At 46.6% G+C, this 24,117-nt stretch overlaps 1 protein-coding gene across 2 annotated transcripts in view; it reads right to left on the reverse strand.

The window, feature by feature from the left end:
• The window catches only part of WDR38 (WD repeat domain 38), a 575,566-nt gene that overhangs the window by 189,160 nt on the left and 362,289 nt on the right, over positions 1-24,117 (reverse strand). For both annotated transcript variants that reach the window (XM_073600360.1, XM_073600359.1), the window contains exon 6: positions 14,769-14,891. In XM_073600360.1, the coding sequence (XP_073456461.1) occupies positions 14,769-14,891 (123 nt within the window). The remainder of the gene's footprint in view (positions 1-14,768; positions 14,892-24,117) is intronic.

Below are 24,117 nucleotides of genomic sequence, written 5' to 3' on the forward strand. Positions count from 1 at the left end.
TTAGTGGGCAGCAGCGGCGGTGGAGGAGTCCGCTACTATGGTAAAAGTCCGCTTGGGCGCACTGGCACAGGGAAAACCAGAAGTGACATCGTAACTCGAATGTCAATCAAAGCACCCGGCCATAGTAATACACACTAGGGGCACCGGGCGAAAGTTGTTCGTCTCCCGATGACCCAGCCGCATCGGTGTAAAATTCCAGATCGAATTTCTCACCGGCCCTTCCATATGCCGCAATGTGGGACAAAAGCCTACAAATGAAGTGTCCGGTGCCCTAACACAGTGCACTTAAGGACCTTTTTTCTATTTTTTTTTTAAAGGGCCATTTTTTTTTGTGACTGCCTGGAGGAGGGTGGCGACCATGCGCCCCCTTATGGACGGGCCGCCACTGCTGCTGGAAAACCCTGCCAGCTCCAGGTGGATGCCATGGCTAGATGGTGGTCAGCAGGATGGATAGAAAGGCAACCTGTGTGAAGTAAACGACCCCAGAGTGAACAACCAAGCCGAGCAGGGTCGATATTCTCAGCACGCCTTTGCGCCTTCTGTGATGTCATTGCTGTGCCAGAGAAGAAGGGGAAAATTGTCCTGTAACTGTTGTGTAAGTTGTGTAAGCAAACAAGATATTTGGGGGGCACACCCTAAAAGATGCATCAAAGCTGGTGCAGCCATAAGACCATACAGCAGAGCACAATATTAAAGCGCACACATGCAAAAAAGATATTTATCTCCAGCAGGGCTAGTTTAAAACACCAAGACAATTTCAAAAAATATTATCAAAAAATATGGGGATTTGGTCACACCATATTGCTATATGGTGCTAAGCCCACTTACTGCGACAACTGAGATAGTGTAGGACTCACTAATCATGGGGTACTTTGTCGCAGTAAGTGGGCTTAGCACCATATAGCAATATGGTGTGACCAAATCCCCATATTTTTTGATAATATTTTTTAAAATTGTCTAGGTGTTTTAAACTAGCCTGCTGGAGGTAAATGTCTTTTTTGCATGTGTGTGCTGTAATATTTTGCTAAGTTGTGTAAGCGTCCACTGTTCTGTTTCCGTGACTAAGCGGAGTGGGATATTTACATGCCGAGGCTACAATGCTTTGTTTTGCAATCGCAGCTAAGTTGACGCAACATGCAGCGACTACACATGCAAGACAATAGGGAAGTGCTACAAACGTTTGATAGTCGGCAAAAATGGGGTTAGAGCAGAAGGAGGCATCACATTGTTTCCTCACCGCCTGTCAGTAGACTCTGGGGTGCTTCCTCACCAGAAGCGGATCAGGCTTCAGAGGCAAAGGGGGTTTTGATGCATGTCTAAATCTACCCTTATGCATCACACTACAATATTTACAAAAAGTCTTGACTATGGTAAGACAGATGCAAGCTGGCCTAACACCTTTGCACATACCCTACTATTATGTTTACCATTTTAAATAACCAGATGACACCCTTTTGGAGTAAACGTGGCCGTACTGGCCATTTTATTAACAATAAACCATAAACATATTATTTACAAACAATACTTTTTCAGATCAATCATAACCATGTTGTAGATCTTTGAAGGCACTGAAAAGACCCCAAATTCATATTGTATTAGCGTGACACACCAGGTCCCCAGTCGCAGCACGCTGACTCGGGGACAATATCAACTCTTCAACTTCCAACACTGATACTCATATCCAAATGCCCAGTTAAACCTCGGTTAACTGGCATCTTCCTGAGTTCTCTGACGGACGTGGCTGGGCGGTCCCCCTCACCGATGTCTGTATGACGTTGGGGGTGGAGATTACGGTGGACGTCCGGATATTTAAGGTGGGGGTTTTGGCATGGTCAGTCTCTTTTGCTTTCATCTGGCGTCCTCCACACTTTCACAAGAGAGCACACTGGTAAGCACCACCCTCACACACAGATCGTTACATGTTACCTCACCAGTGTACCCTTTACTCTTACAGGTACACCCTGCAGCCATACTTTTCTATTGATTTTTATCTCCATTCATCTGTTATCTCTTTTGGCCGTCTGTATGTTTTTCTTTCTCTCTTATATGCATTTTTTCCTTGTCCTTTTTCCTTGCTGTCTTTTCCTCTCTTTGCTTTCTTTCCTCTCTCTCTCCTTTCTCTCCCCCTCTCCCTTTTCCTTTTTCCCTTCACTATTCCTTCACTTTCTTCCTCACATGCACTTTCTTCCCACACCACATTTCCCCATGCCCCGCAGGACACTCCTGCATTCCCTGTACCTCAGTTTACCTATACTACATTTCCACTACAGTGCGACATTAACAACCCTAGTCATACAATATATATATTTATGCATTGCATTTTATTATGGTATTCATGTCATTTAGGACTTATGGGTTACTTGGGAGATTGTATCATTCACCATCCCAATATATTTATACACATTTATATATGCCATGACATGGAGTATGCCCTGCTAGGTCCATGGGTAACACTTGGGTTCACAATTTTCTCAACACTTCTCTGCCTTTGCTTCTTGTTCTTCTGTTTTCCCTCTTGCTCTGCTGAACACCCCGTATTCTTCATATTCTAGCATACCATTGCCAATTTTCTTTAGATATGGTTACCGCCATTATCTTAGATACATATATATTTTTGCCATTTATTTCATTATAGTGAATACCTTTGCAACCATCTTGGGTGACAGTCGGGTCTATTCCTCTCTTCTTTTCAACTGCCCTGCCTGCCCTTTGCCTGATCCTGGACGTCCATTTGGTGGTCTCCTCCCCCTCAGGTCCCGGGGGAGATGTATCCCCGCTGCCCTCCACCTGGGGGCCACTTCCTCTGGGTTCTACGCCTGACAAGTGGGTATTGGATTACTTACTCTGGCTTCATGTTGCTGTCCTACCATAACCTATACTTCAATATACTCTTTACCTGTTTATTACAGACATCAGATATACACATCAGCCCCTGATGATGCGAGGAGAGCTCGCGAAACGCGTCGGGTTAGAGATGTAGCATGTATATCTGTACTGTTTATACTTTCTTTATTTTGATGTTATGTCATGATGGCTATGTTTTTAGGACCATTTTATCATGTTGCTGCTCTTATGCATGTGTCACCGATGTTCATGACTTGTACTGGATGTTATTCATCACAATAAATTTTGTCATTTCTATACTCTTGTTATTTTTCTGTGATCACCATGGACACTTCATTTAAAGTCCCACGGGCGAATTTTTGTATTTCTGCGCAATATAGGGATGGAGGTGTCTCATGTTAGGGAGCAGCTCTCAGACCTTTTTGTTTCTCTTCCTGAGGATCCCATACCAAAATGCTTTCCCAACTATGCCATACTGGTCTTAATTTTAGAAGGCCTCCAAAGATCTCAACCGCCACAGCCCGCATGTGTGAAACCTTACACCTGTGGATGCCCCAAAAAACGCAAGGCTCTTTGGATGCTGTCCTGCAAACCCAAGCACCAAAAATCAATACCCACTGCATTAAGGTGTACGCCGCCCCCTCTTAAGTACTGACTGGTCTCAACCTCCAACTCCCGGTGCCTAACCATGAATCCACTATTGCGAGCAATCAACCTGTCCACCTCCTTATTAACTTTTATGCAGGCTTTGTTAACCTTGTCCACTGACCTAGCCCAGCGCCAAGCAAACATCCACCCGTTTAGCCCCCCAAAACACATAAGAGTGTCCCATGATCCATTCGAGACCAGCCGCATCACTTGAAAAGAAAAATGCAGAACATAGAAATAACATAACCAACATGTAACGACCAACACATAACACAGCAAATGTAAACCTACAAGCCCCACACCAAATGGGGGCGTATATAAAGCTTGAACCTGTTGGATTCCCAACGCCCAATACGAAACACGAGCCAAACTGGAACACGGATAAAGACAACCCATCCTGGTGCACTAAAAAGGATCCCCCAACCTCTGGGCGGATACTCAAATACTACCGAACTGCAGCTACCAGGCAAATGGCAGACCCAGGGAACTCGTAAACATAAACATACTTACCCCTCCCCAACCGCAACAAGCGTACCACCGGAGCCGAGGAAGCCACCACTTGATTAATGACCTGAACCACCCCCAGATTGTCGCAATGCAGACGGATCTTTCATTCTTGAAAGAACTCACCCCAGATCTCCACTGCGACAATCACCGGAAATAGTTCCAGCAGAACCAGGTTTTTGAGAAACCTCCGACCAGCTCTCTGCACTCCATCGTCCCCCGAAAAAGGCCCCGTACCCTGACGACCCAGCCGCATCGGTGTAAAATTTCAGATCCAATTACTCACCGGCCCTTCCATCCACAGTGAACGGCCATTAAAGGAATCTTTTTTTTTTTTTCCCTTTTTATCACTCCAACTATGGTGCTGATCGGATAAGTACATGTTGCATCAGTGTAGCTTTGCATCGCTGTGTGGCAATTTCTTAAAAATGATTTCCTTTTTATTGTTTTTCATATTGCAAAATTTAAAAGCATACAGTGACATTAATTGACATGTAGTATCGCATAATACAAAAAAAACTATTATTATTTTATATTTGTTCTCCCACCCTCCCGCCCAATCTACTCCCGACCAATCTACTCCCGACCCTCCACCACACACCATCCAAACATTAATTATACATAACTCATTGTCTGTTATCTAACTAAATAGGCAAAGATAGAAAAGAAGCCCGCACTATGGGCAAGGAAAAGATGTAGGGAAGATACTACAAAAAGTAGAAAAGTGGGAGAGACGGGAATAAGGTGGGGAGCAGGGGAGGGATTCTCCCCAGCTCTTCCCCATCTCCTCCAACCAAGGTCTCCACATTCTCACAAACTTACTGAGGTTATTTTGCCTAATATATGCCACTCTCTGGCTTCCAACCATTGAATTGATAGTCTCCATCCAGTTCTTCACAGTTGGGGGGGACTGTGCCTGCCATTTCTGTGCTATTATTCTCCTTGCTTGGAACAGACATCTCAGCACTGCTACAGTGGTACCAGGCTTAACTCTATCTTCCTCCAAACTCCCTAATAGGCATGTCTTGGCCTCAGGTTCTAATGTGGTCCTAAAGATTAGCTTTGGACACTTCCACACCATGTGGATAAGATCCCCTGGCGCCTTGCACCTGGGGCACTCATCATTTGGTTTCCATCCAAGTTTAAACTCTTTTTTTTTTTTTTTAAACATTTTTTTGGGGGTATAGTAGACTCTATGGATTAGGAATAGGTGAGATACTTTCTGCGAGGGGGAAATTGAGACCAGGGCTCCTTGTTCTAAAATCTTATCCCATTGTTCCATAGTTATTGTTACAACGTCTCTCCCCCACCCCGCTTAATTATTTTTAGGAGTACCTGGATCTGGGTCCATTCGATGGTCCGAGACCTAAATTGGGCTTGAATGGCATGCCTAATCTGGAGATATTTTTAAAACGCCTTGTTTGAGAATTGTTGAATTCCCGGCTTAAATCTAAGAAAGTCTTCATGAGGTTGTCCTCATACAATTGAATTAAACGGCTAATACTCTGCCTTTCCCATTCTCGAGGTCTCTCTATACCCCTTATTTCAGACAGGTTTTTGTTATGCCATAAGGGGGTATATTCAGTTACCCCACTATACCCTATCAGTGCCTTTGTTACCTGCCACACTTTACTAACTAGTTCTATCGTCGGGCATCTATAAATAAAACAGTCTGCCTCTAATGCTCTCCACTAGTGTACTATGTGGGGCCCCCCATTATCATCATTTTATTGCTGGAGTTCCCACCACCTAGGACTCCACAGCCCGCTAGGTGTTTGAGCTGGGATGACAAGAAATGTAATCTCGGATGCAGGATCGCCATACCTCCCTCTTTAAATTGTAATTGCATAGTTTGCAGGCTAATCCTAGATTGGCCCTTCTTCCAAATTAATTCCCTAAAAAGGGATTAGTTTCTTTTAAACCACTTCTGACCTATCCAGGTCGGAGAGTTATGGAGTATATACAATATCTGTGGAAGCCATATCATCTTGATTACATTACAACGCCCTGCAACAGAGGGAAGCGGCACCAAATGTCTCCCTTTTGCTTTCATTTTAATAGCAATGGGGCTAAATTATCATTGACGTATTGGTTTATATCACTAGTGATCCAAACTCCCAGATATTTCAACTTGGCCACTACTTTCAGGAGGGGAGTTCCCGGCAGTATCTGGTCACCAAGTGGGTCAACCAGTAACAGAGCCGACTTGTCCCAATTATTGACCAGACCAGAAAGTTGCCCGAACTCACCAACCATTTGTATCACTGTATTTAGCGAAGATTCAAAATCTCCTAGAAAAAAAAAGAGGACGTCATCTGCGAACAGCTCAATACTGTCTTCTAGCTGATGCTGGAACCCCTGTATGTCCAGTCTTGATCTAGTCATAATTGCAAGGGGTTCCATTGCCAGAGGGAACAGTAGGGGAGACAGGGGGCAGCCCAGTCTTGTCCCTCTCTCCAGCTGGAGCACTTCTGAATGTTCGTTATTAATTTTGATTCTTGCTCTAGGTTCATTATAGAGTAGTTTCACCCATCTCATAAAAGAAGGGCCAAACCCAAATCCCTCTAGCACCTTCCATAGATAGTCCCATTCTAGACTATCGCAGGCCTTGGCGGCGTCCGAGGCCAGTATGGCCTTGGGGCCTAAGTTGTTGGTTGGAATCTGCATATTTAAGAAGACTCTCCTGATGTTAGTGCTAGTTGATCGACTGGAAATAAAACCCGACTGGTCAGGATGTATCAACTCTCGAATATATTTATTTAGGCGGGTTGCTAAAACTTTAGCCAAGATTTTTACGTCAGTGCATAATGATGAAATTGGGCAATAAGAGGATACGTCCACTTGGTCTTAGAGAGTCTACCGTTGTCTAACGACCATCCCAATGTTCTCAGCAGTTCAGGGAGTAATATCTCACCGTAGCGTTTATATATTTCTACCGGAAGACCATCTGGGTCTGGTAATTTTTGGTTGGGCATCCCCGCCACTGCCCGTTTTAACTTCTCTAGAGTCACCAGTGCTTCTATATCTATTCAATCCTTCTCTGACAGAGTCGGGATTGATATTCGCTGGAGGAAATCATCCATTATTACACCTACTACTCCCCTACTGGACTTATACAGAGACTTATATTAATCACTAAATGCATGCGTTATCCCTAACGCATCGATAGTGATTTCTCAACTTGATGTCCTGATCGCCGAGACATTAGAGGGGGAAGTATTGGATTTAATCAAGAGGGATAGCATATGACCGACCCTCTCCCCCTCACCAAAGTGGCACTGCCGCTGGAATATTCGTCTATTCTCTGTCCTCCTAGTAGTTGCCATCTTATAGACTTGTTGCTTATCTAGCCATTCCCTCTGTCTGTCAGGGGTTGGATCTTCGACATATCGCTTCTCAGGCTGGATCGCCTCATTCCTAATTTCCCCTTCCCACTCTCTAGATTTCCCCTTAGTTCTTGCCACTTGTTGGATTAAGAGGCCTCTGAGGTAGACCTTCAAGGAGTCCCAGACCATCCCAGGCAGTGCCGTGGCTGTATTGATTTGTACAAATTCATTTAATCTAGACACCACTTCTCCATGGTTGCCAATCAATTCCAGCCAACAAGGGCTGATTTTCCATTCTCTAAGATGGGCTTTGCCCCCAATATTTATTGTTAGCACCAGCGGGGAGTGGTCCTAGACTCCTCTTGGACCATACTCTATATTTCTTACTGACGATATTGCCTCACTATTACCTAGGGCCATGTCAATTCTAGAGAGAGTGAGGTAAGAGTTAGAGAAGCATGAATACTGTTCCTCTGAAGAAGTCACGTGACGTGACGATATGCATTAGGATTGGAGCACGGGACGCTGCCACAGACAAACAACAGGAGATGAGCTCGGCGCTCGTAGTTACTACACACTGCAGCATTGTTTTAAATGTAAGTTGATTGGACTTGTTTTATCAAATAAATATACCTTTTATATGGGATCACGCTATGTGCGTCTCTTTCCCCCTCACACTGTACATCACTACTCTACCTGACGAACACTGAGGAGAGAGGCACGGGGACATATTCCAGTTTCCAGGCACGGGGACAGATTCCAGATTGGTGATACCCCTGGAGGCATATGAGCTTGGCGCTCGTGGATTGATGCCCACACTCACTTCATGAAAGTGAGTGCAACCTCCCCCTGTGTGTGTCTTGCCCCCCCCTCTACTGTGGTCGTCGCAGAGTTATTGTATACTTTTTATTTTTTATATTTCGCTTGCCATGTTCATCATTGTCACTGCCTTATACACGGAACGTCTACACCTGCGGGTCATTTGCAACACAGGCTGTACACCTTACAGCTGTAAGGTAAGCGGCTTGCAAACACGGAGGTGTCCCCACTGAAGATCCCCCTTCCCTTCACGATTGGAATTGTTTTGTGTTTCTCATCACGTGTTTTTGTTTTTGGACTGGATGATAGAACTATTATTCATGTTTGTCCTAGGGATTTGTCACTTGTAGTCCACCAGGATTTGGCACGTTTTTGCTAATGGGGCACTAGCCCACATGTATTTTTCTTGCATTATATATTTTTTTGCATTGTGTCATTATTTATCCTATTTGTGTCAGTATATGCATTTTTGCTTTGCTATATTCAAGCAGTCACTGTTTCACAATTACCTTTATATATTAGGCTTTGTCTGCCCGCAACATTATAGTCATGTTGATCAGCTACGTTGCACTGCACTGCATCCTCACCATGTGCCTTTCTTGCGGATAACGCATTAGCCATATATCACTCAAACCCATTTCCACCAAGAATTGAGATAGCCGACCCGCGCCTGCTGTATTGAATCTATTTCCCTCCGGGAATCTGTCTAGACTCTTATCCAGTACTTCACTGAAGTCCCCCACTGCTATTATCCTGGTTCCTGCTTTATCCAGTACAAACTCCAATAGCTTATGTAGAACCTTCAGTTTAAAAGGAGGGGGAATATAAATATTTGTCAACACAAAAAGTTTGTTTTCAATCGAGCAAAGCAAAAAAATATACCGACCTTGTTCGTTGATACAACTCTCTGCGCTCCTCTCCCAACTAAAATGACCTCAAATAGGAGGAGTGAACCGAGTGGTATTGGGCTTGGAACTTCTGATTGGGGAATTGGTCCGCAGTGTCAGCGGTTAAGTGCATTTCCTGCTGACAAAGTAGTCCGGGCCCACTCCCTTCCAATGTCGATAGGACTGTAGCTCTCTTAATTGGATCCCCCAGGCCCTGGACATTCCATGAGATTATACTAAAATTCCTTTCTTGCATGGTTAAATAACAAAAAATAAATCAACACTAAAAGCCAGGAAAAAACTAAATAGAAAAGTAATCAACCTAACAAACTTGCTCACACCTCTCCATCCCAAGTGATCTCTCCAAACTATATACTTCTCCCTCTCGCCATATCTTCCCCCTTTCATTATTTGTACCTTCCAACATATTAATATTTGTGATGTGTGCTTCTTGACCCTCACCCAACCCCACCACCTACATCCTCCCTCCTGCCCAACCCTCCCTTATCCCTCCACCCATGCCCATCGGGGCCAACCTTAAGGGCTTCACCTGTGACCTTACCATTCACTTTTTCTCCCCTACTTATAACCATTCAAACCAAAAGAGTGCCTCCCCTCCTCCACTCTCTCCATATTGAGCAATCAATCTTATTTCTGTGATATTTCAGTGACATTACAGTGATATTACAATAATGGTGATAATGGTGATAGTAATAGTGATAATCAAGCCAAAAAAAGGGGGGGGGGGGAAGGGCCACCAAGCCCAAAAGGGTACAATAAACCTCAACCAAACCATCCTCCTCTCCCCATATAATCAAAATAGTTCCATGCTGAAGATCATCTATAGGTCCTTCTTGTTTTCCCCCAGCCATTTCTTTACTTCGGACGGTGAGTTAAAAAATAAAGTTCTGCCCAATGCTGTCACCCGCAGAGTTCGTTTAATTGGTATAAATTCAGCTCTACGCTTCTGGAGATCTGGCGAAAAATACGAATACAATGAGACCCTAACCCCGTTATACATAATGTCCCCCATTTCTCTGGCCTTCTGTAATAGGATCACCTTGTCATTATAATTAACAAGTTTCAAGAGTAGTGGCCTAGTATACTCGCCCGTCTGTCAGGCCCTAAAAGGGACTTGGTGAGCTCTTTCGATCGCAAATAGTGATGTAAAAGTGGAGTCCCCAAATATTTCCCTAAACCACCCCTCAAGGAAAGCTATGGGATTGGGACCCTCACTCCTCTCCGGTAGGCCTATCAGTCTCACGTTGTTTCTACGGCTTCTATTTTACATTTCATCAAATTTAGCTGCCTGTAAGGCCATTTGTTCCTGCAACCCCTTGATTTTAATGGATATAATTGATTTAATGGATATAAATTATCCTCAACTGTGCTTAGTCTCTCTTCCTTTCCACAGTCCTACCCAATACCTGACTCATAGAGAGTAGTTCCTCCTTAATACTTTTTATCTGGCTGTCAAGACTGAGTCTTTACAGGCATTAACGGCATTGAGTACATCCCTCAATGTAGGCTCCTCATCCTTCAAAATAGGACCGACTGCAGAGGCCGCCCCAACTCCTGTGGACTTTGTTGTTACAGTTCCTAATTTTCCTCCCCCTGTTCCTTTAGTACTACAGTTTTGTTGCTGGATGGGGTGGTAGGGTTGGAGGATATCTGACCATGCCCCTGGCTTCTTCTATCTGATGCGGACCCCGCCTGAATTTTGGCTTGTGACACCCCTTGACGGGCGATAGAGAGGTTGTATGGGCGAGACGTTCCAGTTTTGTTGCTGCGGCTGCGGCTGCAGCTGACGCTTGGTTCGCCTTCTCCTTCTCTTTTGCGGAATGTGTCATCTGGGTCCCATCTTGGGGTGGCTGCTCATCAGGTGTTCGTTTTTTAGACATGCTGGGATTAGGTTGTTAAATTTAGGCAAGGACTGTTGAAGTCAATTATCACAAAGAGGGGGGGGTTGACTCTCCTGGCGAGTCTCCTCGCTCTTCCTGCAGTACTCGCACCACCCTCACTTCTCACTCCGTGTCGGCCGAGCAGTGTGCTATCGCACTAACAAGCCCCGCACGTTCTCGCGAGAACACGGGCGGGATTATAGATGGCTCTGCAAACACTCTGCATGGCTCCAGCGTCAAGTCAGCTTCAGCGCATCCTCCAGCCCAGGGGAGACAGGGAAAGTGGCTCCAGGACCTCGCACAGCCCGGCACGGCACAAGACTCTTCACAGGGCGCCAAGGAAGAGAGGGCAGGGCAGTCCCCCAAGCAAGCCCCTCAGCGGACTCCAAAACGCCAGGTGCGACAAGCATTCAGTACAGGGCAGGGATAGAGAGCAGAGGAGAAACACCCTGCACTCTCACACACACTCTCTCCTCCATCCAGTCACGCCCCCATTAAAGGAATCTAGGAAAATATGCTACACGTGCAAGTCCTCCCTGTGATCCCTAGTCAGCGTAATGAAATGTGTTGGGGAAGAGACACTCGCAGTTGCAGCCGATAATCGGCGGCAAATCACTCTCCCCATGGGCATGATCCTACACACAAAGTTCAACTGTCCTAACAGGGACTGTAGCTGTTGCAGTTGAATCTTGCACTTACCCACCACCATGCGGATCTCAGCCTGGAGGGCAAGCAACCGACATCGCTTGTGAATCTATAACTATACCCAGAAAGCTAAGCTCAACCACTGGGCCGACAGTCTTGTCAGGCGCCAGTGGTATACCAAAGTTTTCCGAAATATGCTGTAGAGTGACCAGCAAGATACCACACAACCTAGAGGAATAGTCCAGGAAAATCGTGTAGAGAATAGATGATGGAATTGATACCTGACCCATCCTGTACCACCCATTCCACGAATGAACTGAAGGTCTCAAACAGGGAGCATGAGATCGACCGGACATCGGTCTACATAAAAGGCATCTTGCCACTGGCACCCCAGGAGGTAGAAACTCTGCGGGTGGACCGGCAACAGCCAAAAGGCCGCTTCCACATCAGTTTTTGCCATGAGTGCACCCTGTCCGTAATGCTGGACCCAGAAAACCACGGCATCAAAGGATGTACAGAACAAGCATCCGGGTCGATCGCATCATTAACCAACTCCCCTTTTGGGAAGGACAGGTGATGAATTAATCGAAATTTATGGGGCTCTTTTTTGGGGATCAGCCCCAATGGTGAAACCACTAAATCCGACAAAGGGGGAAATGGGAAAGCCGGATGTTGCAGAGGCGAACACAGATTTTTTGACACTGGAGGTATGCGTGAGAGCGAGTACAGAATCCTAAAACCCCCCGTAAAACCCAATTGGAGGAACCGGACAGCCGCTCCGGGTACCCATTTAGAAAAGGGAGCATCCTTTCCACACTCACTGGAGTCATCCTTTTTTCCTGAAAGCGTCTCTGGAATGGCCTTTTCCCTGTTTAAAACATCCGGACAGAATATGGCTGCCCCCGCAGCCAGAGCACTCATGTTTGAAACGGCAACCGTTTCCAAACCCGCACACCCCTTCATTGTACTGCCAACACACTCCTTTTCTTTTGGGGGCCGGCTGTCCCAGGGCATCCGAACTTCCAGCACTGCTGGGAAAAAACAATGTAGAGGCCTGCGCAGAAGACATAAGCTTCATCCATAAGCTGACGTCCTTATGGTCCCAGCGCAGTGATTGGCGGATAGCTTTTCGCTGGCAAAATTGCTTGTCATACCGGAGCCACGCCTGACCCCCGTACACCCTCTGAGCCTCTCCAATGGCATCCAGGTAACAAAAGAGTGCTGAGCAATTCTCGGGCTGCTTTTCACCAAGCATACTCGCTAGAATAGCGAACGCCTGTAACCAGTTCACAAAGGAGCGAGGAATAAGGCGATAACGACGCTTTACTTCCTCCTCCTTTTTTGACTTGTCCAGTTTCACCCGGTCCAAGTTGAACTCCAGCGGCAGCAAGGAAAACATTTCCACATACTCACCTCTCCATATTTTTTCCTGCACCTCCGGTTTGAGATGCGCCCCCAAAGGACCCTCAAAACACACATATACCTCACACTTGGCTGCGTCAGCCAATCAAATGGTGTCCGTAACCTTACTCGACTCCTTCGGTGTATCATCCTTGCCGGAGGCTGGACCCCACTCTTGAGCCCCCGACCCTGCCCCCCCTGCCATACCCGTAACATCTACTACCGACCACGAAACCGGGGTGGATAAGGCCCCCACCCTTGTCAGGTCAGGAACCCACCGAGCGACTGGGGAAGAAGAAACAGCACTTACATCAAACTGTTGCACTAACATGCGCAAACCTGTTAATAGTTGTTGTAACTCACCTCCCAAGCTCAATGCAGCAGACGCCCGGTCCGCTGAGTGGGGTGCAGGTGCAGGCGACAATACCATGGATAGGGGGGATACTCCCAGAGCCCCTGTACCCCCAGCCCCCATGCCCAAAAGACTACCCACCACTGCCTGCAAAGAAGAAAGGGGGTTAGTACTGGACTTACCAGGCTGCACAGGAGAGGGTCCGCAGCCGCCCGTCCCGATTCCACCGTCACCGTTCGTTTAGGCACTCCATCATCCTCTAAGCTGGACGGCTCACCCTCAGATCGTTCGAATGCAGCATCAAGCCGCCCTGCCACCGTAGGGATGACAGTCTCAGAGGCGCCAACCCCAGATCCGGAAGTGCCTGTCCCACCACCCAGGGTGTGCCGTGCTCCAGCTCCTGCTGCACCCCTCGATCCCCTGGCCTTCTTGCCAGCAGTTTTTTCTGCCGTCCGAGGGGGGGAATGCGCCCGGCTCCACCCCCGACCTGAAGACCTGCCCATCTGTTGGAAGATGGCTGCCAGCCGCTGGTTTCTCCCTCGCTGGGCCACCTCCCTGGCCGGAACATCACCAGGAGAGATAACCATTCGTTCCTGTCTCCCTCTCCATTGCAGGCGGCACCGGGGGGGAAGCCGCACTGCGGTCCCCACCTGATGAGCTCTGCCTCCGTCAGTTATTCTTCCCAGCGCTGGCACCGGCCATTTGAGTGGATGGCCGAGCCGGTGACTCTGGAGGGTCCCTTGCGAGGGTGCTCCCATCTGAGCTCGGGGGGGGGCTGGAGGGGGGAAAACGCTCTGGAGGCTGAGACTTCTGAGCACGTCAGCCCCCAGGCTCTCTGGCTGCTGCAGACTTCCCTCTAGCCAGAAAGACAAGCTTTTAGTTGGGCCAGGAATCCATCCATCTCAGCCATATTACTCACAGGCATGTGTGTAGAAGCAGGCAGGAGCAGAGAAGTTGTTTCTTCATCCGGTCACCTCCAACTGACCACCTGAGACTGGCCCCTCCCTAACTATGCTGCATACTATTCTGGCCACCCCCTCTACTCTGACCAACTCAAAACCCAGTTAACCCTTAATTGGCAAGCTGGCCCTGTCATGCCAGCCCTGCGCCTATTCCTGCATCTTTTGCTACATGCTTCTCTTTCTTCCTGCACTTAGTATCTGTAAAAGAGCTGCTAGTTTCTGTGTGCTGTGGAAAAATACATGATTTTACGCACATTCCCGCAACTTGACAAGCATGAATTAATAATCCTGTTTATCTGTAAGGGCAATTTCATTCAGTAAATATATATTTTTTTTTTAATTCAAAAGCTTAAAAACAACACATAGGCACAGGTAGGATACATTGTCAGGTAGAGGTAACATATCCAGTAATTACAGTATTCAAGAAATGTAGCAAAAGCGTAATCACAGAAAGTGCCAACCTAGGTGCAATTTCTTACCAGCATCCCAGACACAGAAAAGCATACACAGCTGACATTGCCATTATGTCCTTTCAACGCTCTGTCTGTCCTATCACTGTAAACACTCCATAGTCTAACCGTATAATCCCAGGAGCCTGTAGCCTGCAAGGTATAAGAGCAACACTGTTAATAACTGTTAACAATAATAATATTATATTATATAAATAATAAAGCAATATTAAACCAAAAAGCAAACATTTATTATATTGCATTTTTTCAGCAGGTGATCCTGTTAATAAGTCTTTTTTGTTTTTCAAAATAACAAGTTCTGTTGCAAATGTAGCAGTTAGAGTGTTGAGACAAGCCATTTACCAGTAAAAGGGGCATTACATTGATCAGCTTTTATTCATTCATGTATCCCAAAAGAAAAAATAACCGTTGCTGTAACTGCTTGTGAGCTAAAGTTTGGGTTCAATTTGTAAGTGTGTTGAAATCTGCTAGTACAGCTAACACTCCCCTCCCCCAGACTGACAATATTGCTGTTCAAAGGTGCCCAGTGTCCTCCTTCATCCAGAGTGGGGGCCCTGTATTAGACCAGAGGTGTGTTAATGCCCAGATCTCCAGGTGAAAACAGACGGGGAAAAAAGGTAACGAAAAAAATAAAATAAAGCAGCCATCACATCTAGGGATTGGTAAACTGCAGTATATAAAATTTTTGGTTTTGGGCAGTGGCGGCTGGTGGTTTCTATTGTGGGGGTGGCAAACAAACCCCCCCACCCCCCCATTGGACGGTCGGTTTTGTGTCATTACAACCCATGGCAGCTTAAATACAGTACTTGAACAATGCATCACATAGGATGCTGTCACTGTTTGGCAGAATATTTTCCACCCAGCTCAGTGATTTTTGCTGACAGAGCCACCACAGCTCAAATATTGGACAGTTCAGCTGAATTTGGTAAAAATTTGAGCCATTTCTCTCCAGCTTTGGATTTCAAATGCTAAAAACTTTTCCTGCATGTAGTTATTCCAAGCCATACAGGAGTATGTAATGCACAATTACAATTGCTGTCCATGATTTCATTATCACACATGAACAGTTATAAATTAAATTAACCACTTCAATACAGGGCACTTATACGCCTTCCTGCCCAGACCAATTTTCAGCTTTCAGTGCTGTCGCAGTTTGAATGACAATTGTGCTGTCATACAACACTGTACCCAAACTAAATTTTTATAATTTTGCTCCCACAAATAGAGCTTTCGTTTGGTGGTATTTGATCACCTCTGCGGTTTTTAATTTTTGCTAAACAAATAAAAAAAACAACGAAAATTTTGAAAAAAATAAATGTTTTGCTTTTGTTTCTGTTAAAAAATTTTGTAAATAAGTTTTCTCTTTCACTGATGGGCACTGATAAGGCGGCACCGATGAGGTGGCACCAATGAGCGGGCACTGACGGGCGATGGGCACTGATATGCGGCAATGATGGGCACTGGTAGGCGGCACTGATGGGTGGCACTGATATGCAACACTGATGGGCATTGATAGGCGGCACTGAAGGGCACTCATGGGTGGCACTGGTGGGCACTGATGGGCGACACTGATGGGCACTGAAAGGCTGTGAAGATGGGTTCTTATGGGTGGCACTGATTGGCGGCACTGCTGGGCACTGATGGGCACTGATAGGCGGCACTGCTGGGCACTGATACGTGGCACTGATGGACACTGATACACGGCACTGATAGGCATCCCTGGTGGCACTGGCAGTGGTAGGCATTGTGAGTGGGCACTGATTGTCAGCTGCCTCGGCATTGATTGTCAGCTGCCTGGGCACAGATTAGTATTTCCCTGGGGGTCTAGGGGGCATACCTGGTGGTCCAGTGTGGATGGCTTCCCTGGTGGTCCTGGGCGGCATCCCTGGTGGTGGTTCTACACACCTGCCTGTCAGACGCGAGTGAGGAAAAGCCGATCACCGGCTCTTCCTATGTACATTGTGATCAGCCGTGATTGGACACGGCTGATCACGTGGTAAAGAGTCTCCGTCAGAGACTCTTTACCTAGATCAGTGTTGCTGGGTGTCAGATTGACACCCCGCAACAACGATCGCCACAATGTGCGCCCCAGGGAGGCTTATTATCCTGAGGACGTCATATGACACCCAGTTAGGGTGTTGAAACAACTTTGCAGCTGTCATTTTGCTATATGGCGGGTGGCAAGTGGTAAAGTGTACTGTATCTTACCCTAAATATTTTTTTTCTGTTTGTTCACATGTGTATTATATAGTCCATGTCATTTTCAGCTGATCTGTGTTTGCTTGGTCAGTTTTCCTCCTTTGGCTGGCCATTCAGAGGTACAGGACACTGCGCAGACACACAGCATGCCTACATTGGGTAGTTTGTTCTGCCACTACGCCCCGTGACCAATCATAGCCTGATTCTGACCCCCCTCCAAATCACAGCCTGCCGGTTGAAAATTCCCCCTGTTCAAGCACAGCCTGCCTCTTGCCTTGTTACCTTTGTTGCATTTAATGTGCCAAATGGAGAAATGGAGCTAATTAAGATCAACTCTCCAAAAGGTGTACAGAGGGAAAAACTGGCTCAGGCAAACTTTTAAAAGTATCTCTCATGCATTCTACTTATATATATATATACTTGTCTAGAACTTGTACTAGATTTGGCTCATGCTGCACTACTTTTAGAATGCACGGGAGACACTTTTGCAGGATCTGCTTGAGACAATTTTTCTCTCTGTTTACTAAAAGAAAGTTGATCTTAATTAGCTCCACTTTTACATTTGACACATTCAATGCGACACAATGTAAAAGTGGTGCATTTTAGAACTACCTGAATTTGGTGCACGAGTTTCTGTCAGAACCAAAACTGTTGCAAATGATTCATGAATTTGGCGCAATACAATAAAAATGGGATTAATGCAAGAATAGTGGCACAGCCGCTTTATTCAATCCCCCCAAATGTGTATCTGCTCAGTGTGCTGTAACCCCACCCCTTGTAAGAGATGCATGGTCACATGACAGAAGTTTTAAACCTGATTAAATCGTTTCATTTCAGAAATTAAAGTATAACCAAAGTGGACTTTAATAGATGTAAGAGGGGACTTTACTGGGTACTCCTGGATTTAGGGGGGTACTCTGCTGGGCACTCCTGAATGTAAGGGGGAACTTATTCATTTAAATTGTATGCATTTATTTATAAAATTGATTTTTTGGCCTGCAAATATATGTAAAATTTTTGATGTGCTCTATCCAAAATGAAAAAAAAAGTTTTACCCTTAGTTCAACTTTAACCACTTCAATACGGGGCACTTTTACTCCCTTCCTGTCCAGGCCAATTTTCAGCTTTCAGCGCTGTCGCACTTTGAATGACAATTGCACAGTCATGAAAATTTTGAGAGCAAAATGTGTTTTTCTTTGTTGCGGTCATAAAATGTTGCAAATAAATAATTGTTCTTCATAAATTTAGGCCAAAATGTATTCTGCTACATTTCTTTGGAGAAAATAACCCAAATCAGTGTATATTGTTTTTATTTTTTTTTTAAACACACTGACCAGAGCAATAACGGAAAATTGTATACTCACCTTTGCCATGAAGATGCGACAGGAAAGGAAAATTACGGAAAGGTGAGTGTACAATTTTCCGTTTTCTTGTCGCATCATGGCAGCATACACTTATAGGGAATAACTCGCAAACTGGGTGGGTATGAGCAGAAGATAAGTTTATTTACAAGGAATAGAGGTGTTGGACTGTATAATTGCTCTCCCAAATTCTACCGTGGACAATCTAGTGGAGTCCACTTTATAATGGGAAATAAAGGTGTTCTTTGAAGACCACGTGGCTGCTTTGCTCTTAGTAAGCTCTTTTAATGGTCTTCACCAACCATGCTGCGATGGTGCGAGAGGAGCTTGTCCTCTCCTAAAGCCATGTGGGATGACTAGGAGGTTCTCCGTCTTTCTCAGGTTACTGGTTGCCGAGAGGTAGGCTAGGATACTGGTCTTTACATCGAGTGGGTGTGGATACCCCTGTTCTGTAGAGTGGGAAGGCATAACTCCTGGTTAAAGTGGAAGGAGGATGACACCATCGGGATGAAGCGATCCGATGGCTTTAAAACTACCTTGTCCGGGTAGATGGTTAGGTATGGTTCCTTTGCCAGTAGGGCCTGCATCTCCGAGACTCTTTTAGCAGATGTAATTGCTATTAGGAAGTGACCTTGAGAGTTAGGTTCAACAGAGAGATGCCCTCCATTGGAAAGAATGGTTCATGGGATAAGGCCTCTAGCACTACCAATGGGTCCCATGTTGGGAAAGAAGGTTTTCTAGGTGGCCTCAACTTTAGGCAGGCCTTTTGGAATTGGATGACAAGGGGCTCCTGTGCCCACTTCACTTCTGTCATGGCGGACAGGGCTGACACGTGTACCTTCAGGGTACTAGACTCAAGGCCTTTATATAGGCCTAGCTGGAGAAACTAGTACTAGTATCTGAGCGACTGTTGGAGATGATGGGTTCCAGGATTGCTGTTGTGCGAATGAGAGAAACTTCTCCCAGATCCTTTTATAGGTATTGTTGGTGGTGCATTTTCTGGCTTGAAGAAGAGTGTCTACCACTTTCTGGGAGCAACCTTGGACTAGGAACCTAGCCCTTTCAATCACCAGACTGTTAGGTGCAGCCTCTCCGGAAATGGGTAAAGGTGCTGTCCCTGCGAGAGTAGATCCGCTGTCATCGGGAGCAGCAATGGCTTCGCTGTGTTCAGTTGGAGGAGCGCCGTGAACCATGGCCGTCTCTGCCAAAAGGGAGGACTGCTATCACTGTAGACTCTGACCTCTTGAGCTTGAGTAGAAAATGGAATAAGGGGCGTCGGTGGAAAAATGTATCCCAGACAGAAGTTCCAGACGTGCTGCAGACAATCCGTGCCCTCTGCTGATGGGAAGGGAACTATCGCCAGATACCTCTGGCACTTCATGTTGGTTGGTGTCACTGCCAGGTCTATATTTGGTATCCCCCAAGTTTCGGTTATGAGGGAAAAGGCTTGGTGGCTTAAAGCCCATTCGTTGTTGTATACAAAACTCTGGCTTAGAGAGTCGTCCAGTTAGTTTTGAACTCCTGGGACATGCATTGCCGTTAGGTTTAGCTGTGCCCACTCGAGAACTGGGCGGCCTTCCTGCATCATTGAGCGATTCCTGGTGCCTCCTTGCCTGTTGATATAGGCAACTGCCATCCTGTTGTCCAATTTTAACAGGACTTCTTTTCCCCTGAGGAGGGGGCTGAAGGCTAGCAGAGCTTGGAATGCTGCTTTCATCTCCAAGACATTCGAGACCACGGTTTGCGTTTTGAACAGCCAACGGCCTTGGACTGCGTAGTGACGGTAGTGTGCCCCCCAGCCTTTCATGCTGGCTTCCAAAGTGATTACTTCCTGGGAAAGGGGGACTATATGCTTGCATCTTTTCAGATTGCTCAATCTGGTCCACCACCAGAGTGATTGTTTCACTTCTTTCTGGATCGCGATTAGTTGAGACAATGACACCCCGTTCCACTGTCTTAAAAGTGATGTCTGAAGAGGTCTTGTGTTCCATTGAGAACATTGGACCATCAGGATGGTTGCTGAGAATGATCCCAATATTCTGAGGTACTCTCTGGCTGGAAGTATGGTAGATGCAAGTAGCCGTTTTGCTTTTTTGATCAGACTGGGAATTTTCTCCTGAGGGAGTTCTATTGTGTTGAGGTGGGTATCTAGTTCCACCCCCAGGAAGATCATTCTCTGGGTGGGCTGTAAGTTGCTTTTGCTCCAGTTCATAATACAGCCAAACTTTTGCAAGGTGGTGGTCAGAATAGATCGATGCACTAGGAGGGAATCTCGATTGCCCACGAGCAGGAGGATATCGTCCAGGTAATTATGGATTCTTAAGCCTTGCTCCCTCAGTAAGGCTATTACTGGCAGCAAGACTTTGGTAAACGTTCTTGGGGCGGTTGAGATCCCAAACAGGAGACTTTGAAATTGGAAATGGTGATGACCTACCGCAAAGCGGAGGAACTTTTGAAATGAAGTGTGAATGGGAATGTGCAGATAGGCATCTTGAAAGCATCCAATCCCCAATATTCATGGCCTGAAGAATTGACTGTAGGCTTTCCATCTTGAATGTCTCCACTAAGATTGACAGATTGAGATTTTTTAAGTCCAGAACGGGACGCAGGTCCCCTGTCTTTTTCTTCACCAAAAATAACGGGGAATAAAACCCTATTCCCCTTTGGGATAGTGGAACTTCCACTATAGCCTCCTTCTGGATCAGACCTTGAACGTATTCTGTTAGTAGCATCCTTCTCTCTCGAGAAGTCTGGTTGTACAGAGTTGGTCTCTTGAATCTCCATTTGTGCCCGAACTGAACAGTAGCACCGTCCATGGGTCCTTTATTGTTTCCACCTAGACCTGCTTGTACCTCATGAGCCTGGCCCCTACTACAGCTGGTTGGGCGGACGCACCTTCAAAAAGACTTTTGGTCCCCTGTGGTGGGGGTCTTGGATTTTTGGAGCTTGAGGAAAGATGACTGGGGGTTCTTCCAGTTCCTCCTATACTCTTTCTCAGGCCTGTAAGATTTAGCCTTCCTGTATTTATCCGGGAGATTTCTCCTAGAGGCAGTTGGCCTTTGTTGTCTGGGCCTTCTGTCTGAAGGGATAAGTCCCGACTTCCCGCCGGTGACTTTAGAAATGGTCAAGTCCAGTTTTTCTCCAAAAAGGTTTGTTCCATCGAAAGGGATTTTACACCAGTTGAATTTTGAGGAGGGATTTGCCGACCAGGGTTTCAGCCAAAGCGCCCTTCTGGCCATCACTGAACTTAGCATTGCTCTTGAGGCAGATTTTATTATATTCATGGAGGCTTCAGCGACAAAGTCTCCTGCAAGGCTAAGCTCCTGGAGGGCTGAAATTACCTTTTCCTGTTCCCCCCTCTGTCACCAGCTTTTCAACGTTAGAGGAACAGCTAGAGATAGCCCTTCCCACAGCTGCCAGTGCCACTGCTGGTCTACAAGCGCCACCTGCAGACAGGTAGGTTCTTTTGAGATCCAGGTCGAGCTTTCTATCCAACACATGTTTAAATGTGACTGTATCTTCTATTGGGAGTGTCACGTGCCTAGCGAGGCGCATCAGAGGGGAGTCGACCACTGGCGGTGATATTAGTGGGTTGACGTTAGGTTCTTTAAGCAGATAGAGCTTTTGTAACCTATTACTGAGACTGATCTTTTTCTCTGGCTTTTGCCACTCGTCCTTGATTAGATCTTCAAGTTCGTCAATGAATGGGAAGGTCTCCGGGTCTTTTTTAAGGTTTGGAAAGTATTTCCTCAATTTTTGAGGAGTCTCTTTTTCTTCCACCCAATCGATTGCTTCCTTCACTGATCTCACAAATGGTTTAATTAGTGAGAAGTGAAAGCCAGTGGATGTCTCTGGGTCATCGCTATCAGACAGGTGATCCGATTTTTTTGATGAGGAGGGAGTAGCAGAGTACAGGTCTGTTGATTTCAGACCCTGCGCTTTGGAGGGATGATTCTTTGGCCAACTCCCTAGTGTTTAGCTCTTTGTTTCTGGTTGCTTCATTGAAGCACGTGCGACAGGCTAGCTTGTCCGAAAGCACTGTGGCGCCGCAAATCCAGCAGGGGTTCCCAGATAGACGGGGACGCTGGGTGGGCGGAGAGTGCCTGCACGTAGGAGATTTCCTGTGATAGGAGTGACTATACCGTGAATAAGATTTTGAATGGCTTCTCCTGCGACTTGAGCAGCTTCTGCTGCATTCTGAGCAGCTTTACCTGTGGCTTGAGCGGCTCCTTCTTGAGGGCTCCCTTCATGTTAAATGTGACGATCTGGAAGACCTGGTAGGGCTGTTCAATTAGACAGCATTTAGTGACAGGCTCTCTTTTTTCCTTTCCTTCGTACTTACCAATCATCCCCTCTTACCTATTAGGCTGGTTATGGTCTACCGGGGCAGCGGCCTCCATGGAAGGTGAATGAACCCGACCTAGAACATATAGGTGAATCAGCATGCATATATAGGAAAGGCAGAATGAAGTTGAGAAAAAAGACTAAGAGCTGACCTGGTGGGTGAAAAGAGAGAGAGAGAGAGAGTGTGCAGAGTACCAGACCGGATAATTCAGCAAGTTGCAGACCGTTCTCCCTTTGCAAAGGCTCAGGGAAGAAACAGAGAAAAAAACCCAGCGTTTTTAAACTTGCCGCCATCGCGACGGTGATGACGTCACACTCACGCATGCGCACTAGCGTTCCGTAGTGTCCGGCGCCATCTTGGAAACTGGAAAGATAATACAATGGGCGAGATCCCGCTGTCCGTGCATGCACAGAAGAGTTGAGACGGTGTGGGACTACAGAGTTCAGAGGCACCGTAAGAGAAAGAGATTTTTTTCCCCAAGTGCTCAGAAAGGGAAGGCTGGAGGCCGCTGCAAGCAATAAACCTATTTAAGGTTTGTAAAGCATTTTAATAACATACCCCTGAGACCATCAGAGTGGGGTTCCTTCCGTTAAGCTCATTTAGAGGCTGTACAGGTAAGGACTTCCACCCAGGAGAGGCTTGAACCTGGCTGTGGCGAGAGTGGTAAGGGATCAGGCCTGTACTGGCCATAGGGACTACCGGGAGATTCCCGGTGGGCTGATGGCTCAGTGGGCCAGTCAGGTGCAGTCCTGGAGCCGCTCCTCTCTGACAGTGAGTGATCGCAATTTCACTCCTGTCAGGAGGAGAAGCTTCCTTCCATTAGGCGTTATGCTCCCTCCAGCCTGCAGGGGGAGATAGACCAACGGCAGACTTTCCTTCCTCTCTCCCCTATCACTTGTTATCACATGACTGGAGAGAGGAACGAGAAGCTGCCTTCAAAACGGTTAGTACAAGTGGGAGAGGGAGGAGAGGGAGGACACTGCTGTGATGGGCTGCTGATGGGGGCTCTCTGATGGGGACTGTGATGTGAAGTGGGCTGCTGGTGGGGACTCTGATGTGAAGTGGGCTGCTGGTGGGGACTCTGATGTGAAGTGGGCTGCTGGTGGGGACTCTGATGTGAAGGGAGCTGCTGGTGGGGACTGCTATGTGAAGTGGGCTGCTGGTGGGGACTCTGATGTGAAGGGAGCTGCTGGTGGGGACTGCTATGTGAAGTGGGCTGCTGGTGGGGACTCTCTGTGAAGGGAGCTGCTGATTGGGACACTCTGATGTAAGGGGGACGCTGTTGGGGATACTCTGATGTAAGGGGGATGTTGTTGGGGACACTCTGATGTAAGGGGGATGCTGTTGGGGACACTCTTATGTAAGGGGGACTCTGTTGGGGACACTCTTATGTAAGGGGGACGCTGTTGGGGACACTTTGATGTTAGGGGGACGCTGTTGGGGACATTCTGAT

This window comes from Aquarana catesbeiana, linkage group LG09 (assembly GCF_042186555.1).
Source record: "Aquarana catesbeiana isolate 2022-GZ linkage group LG09, ASM4218655v1, whole genome shotgun sequence".
NCBI classification, from domain to species: domain Eukaryota; kingdom Metazoa; phylum Chordata; class Amphibia; order Anura; family Ranidae; genus Aquarana; species Aquarana catesbeiana.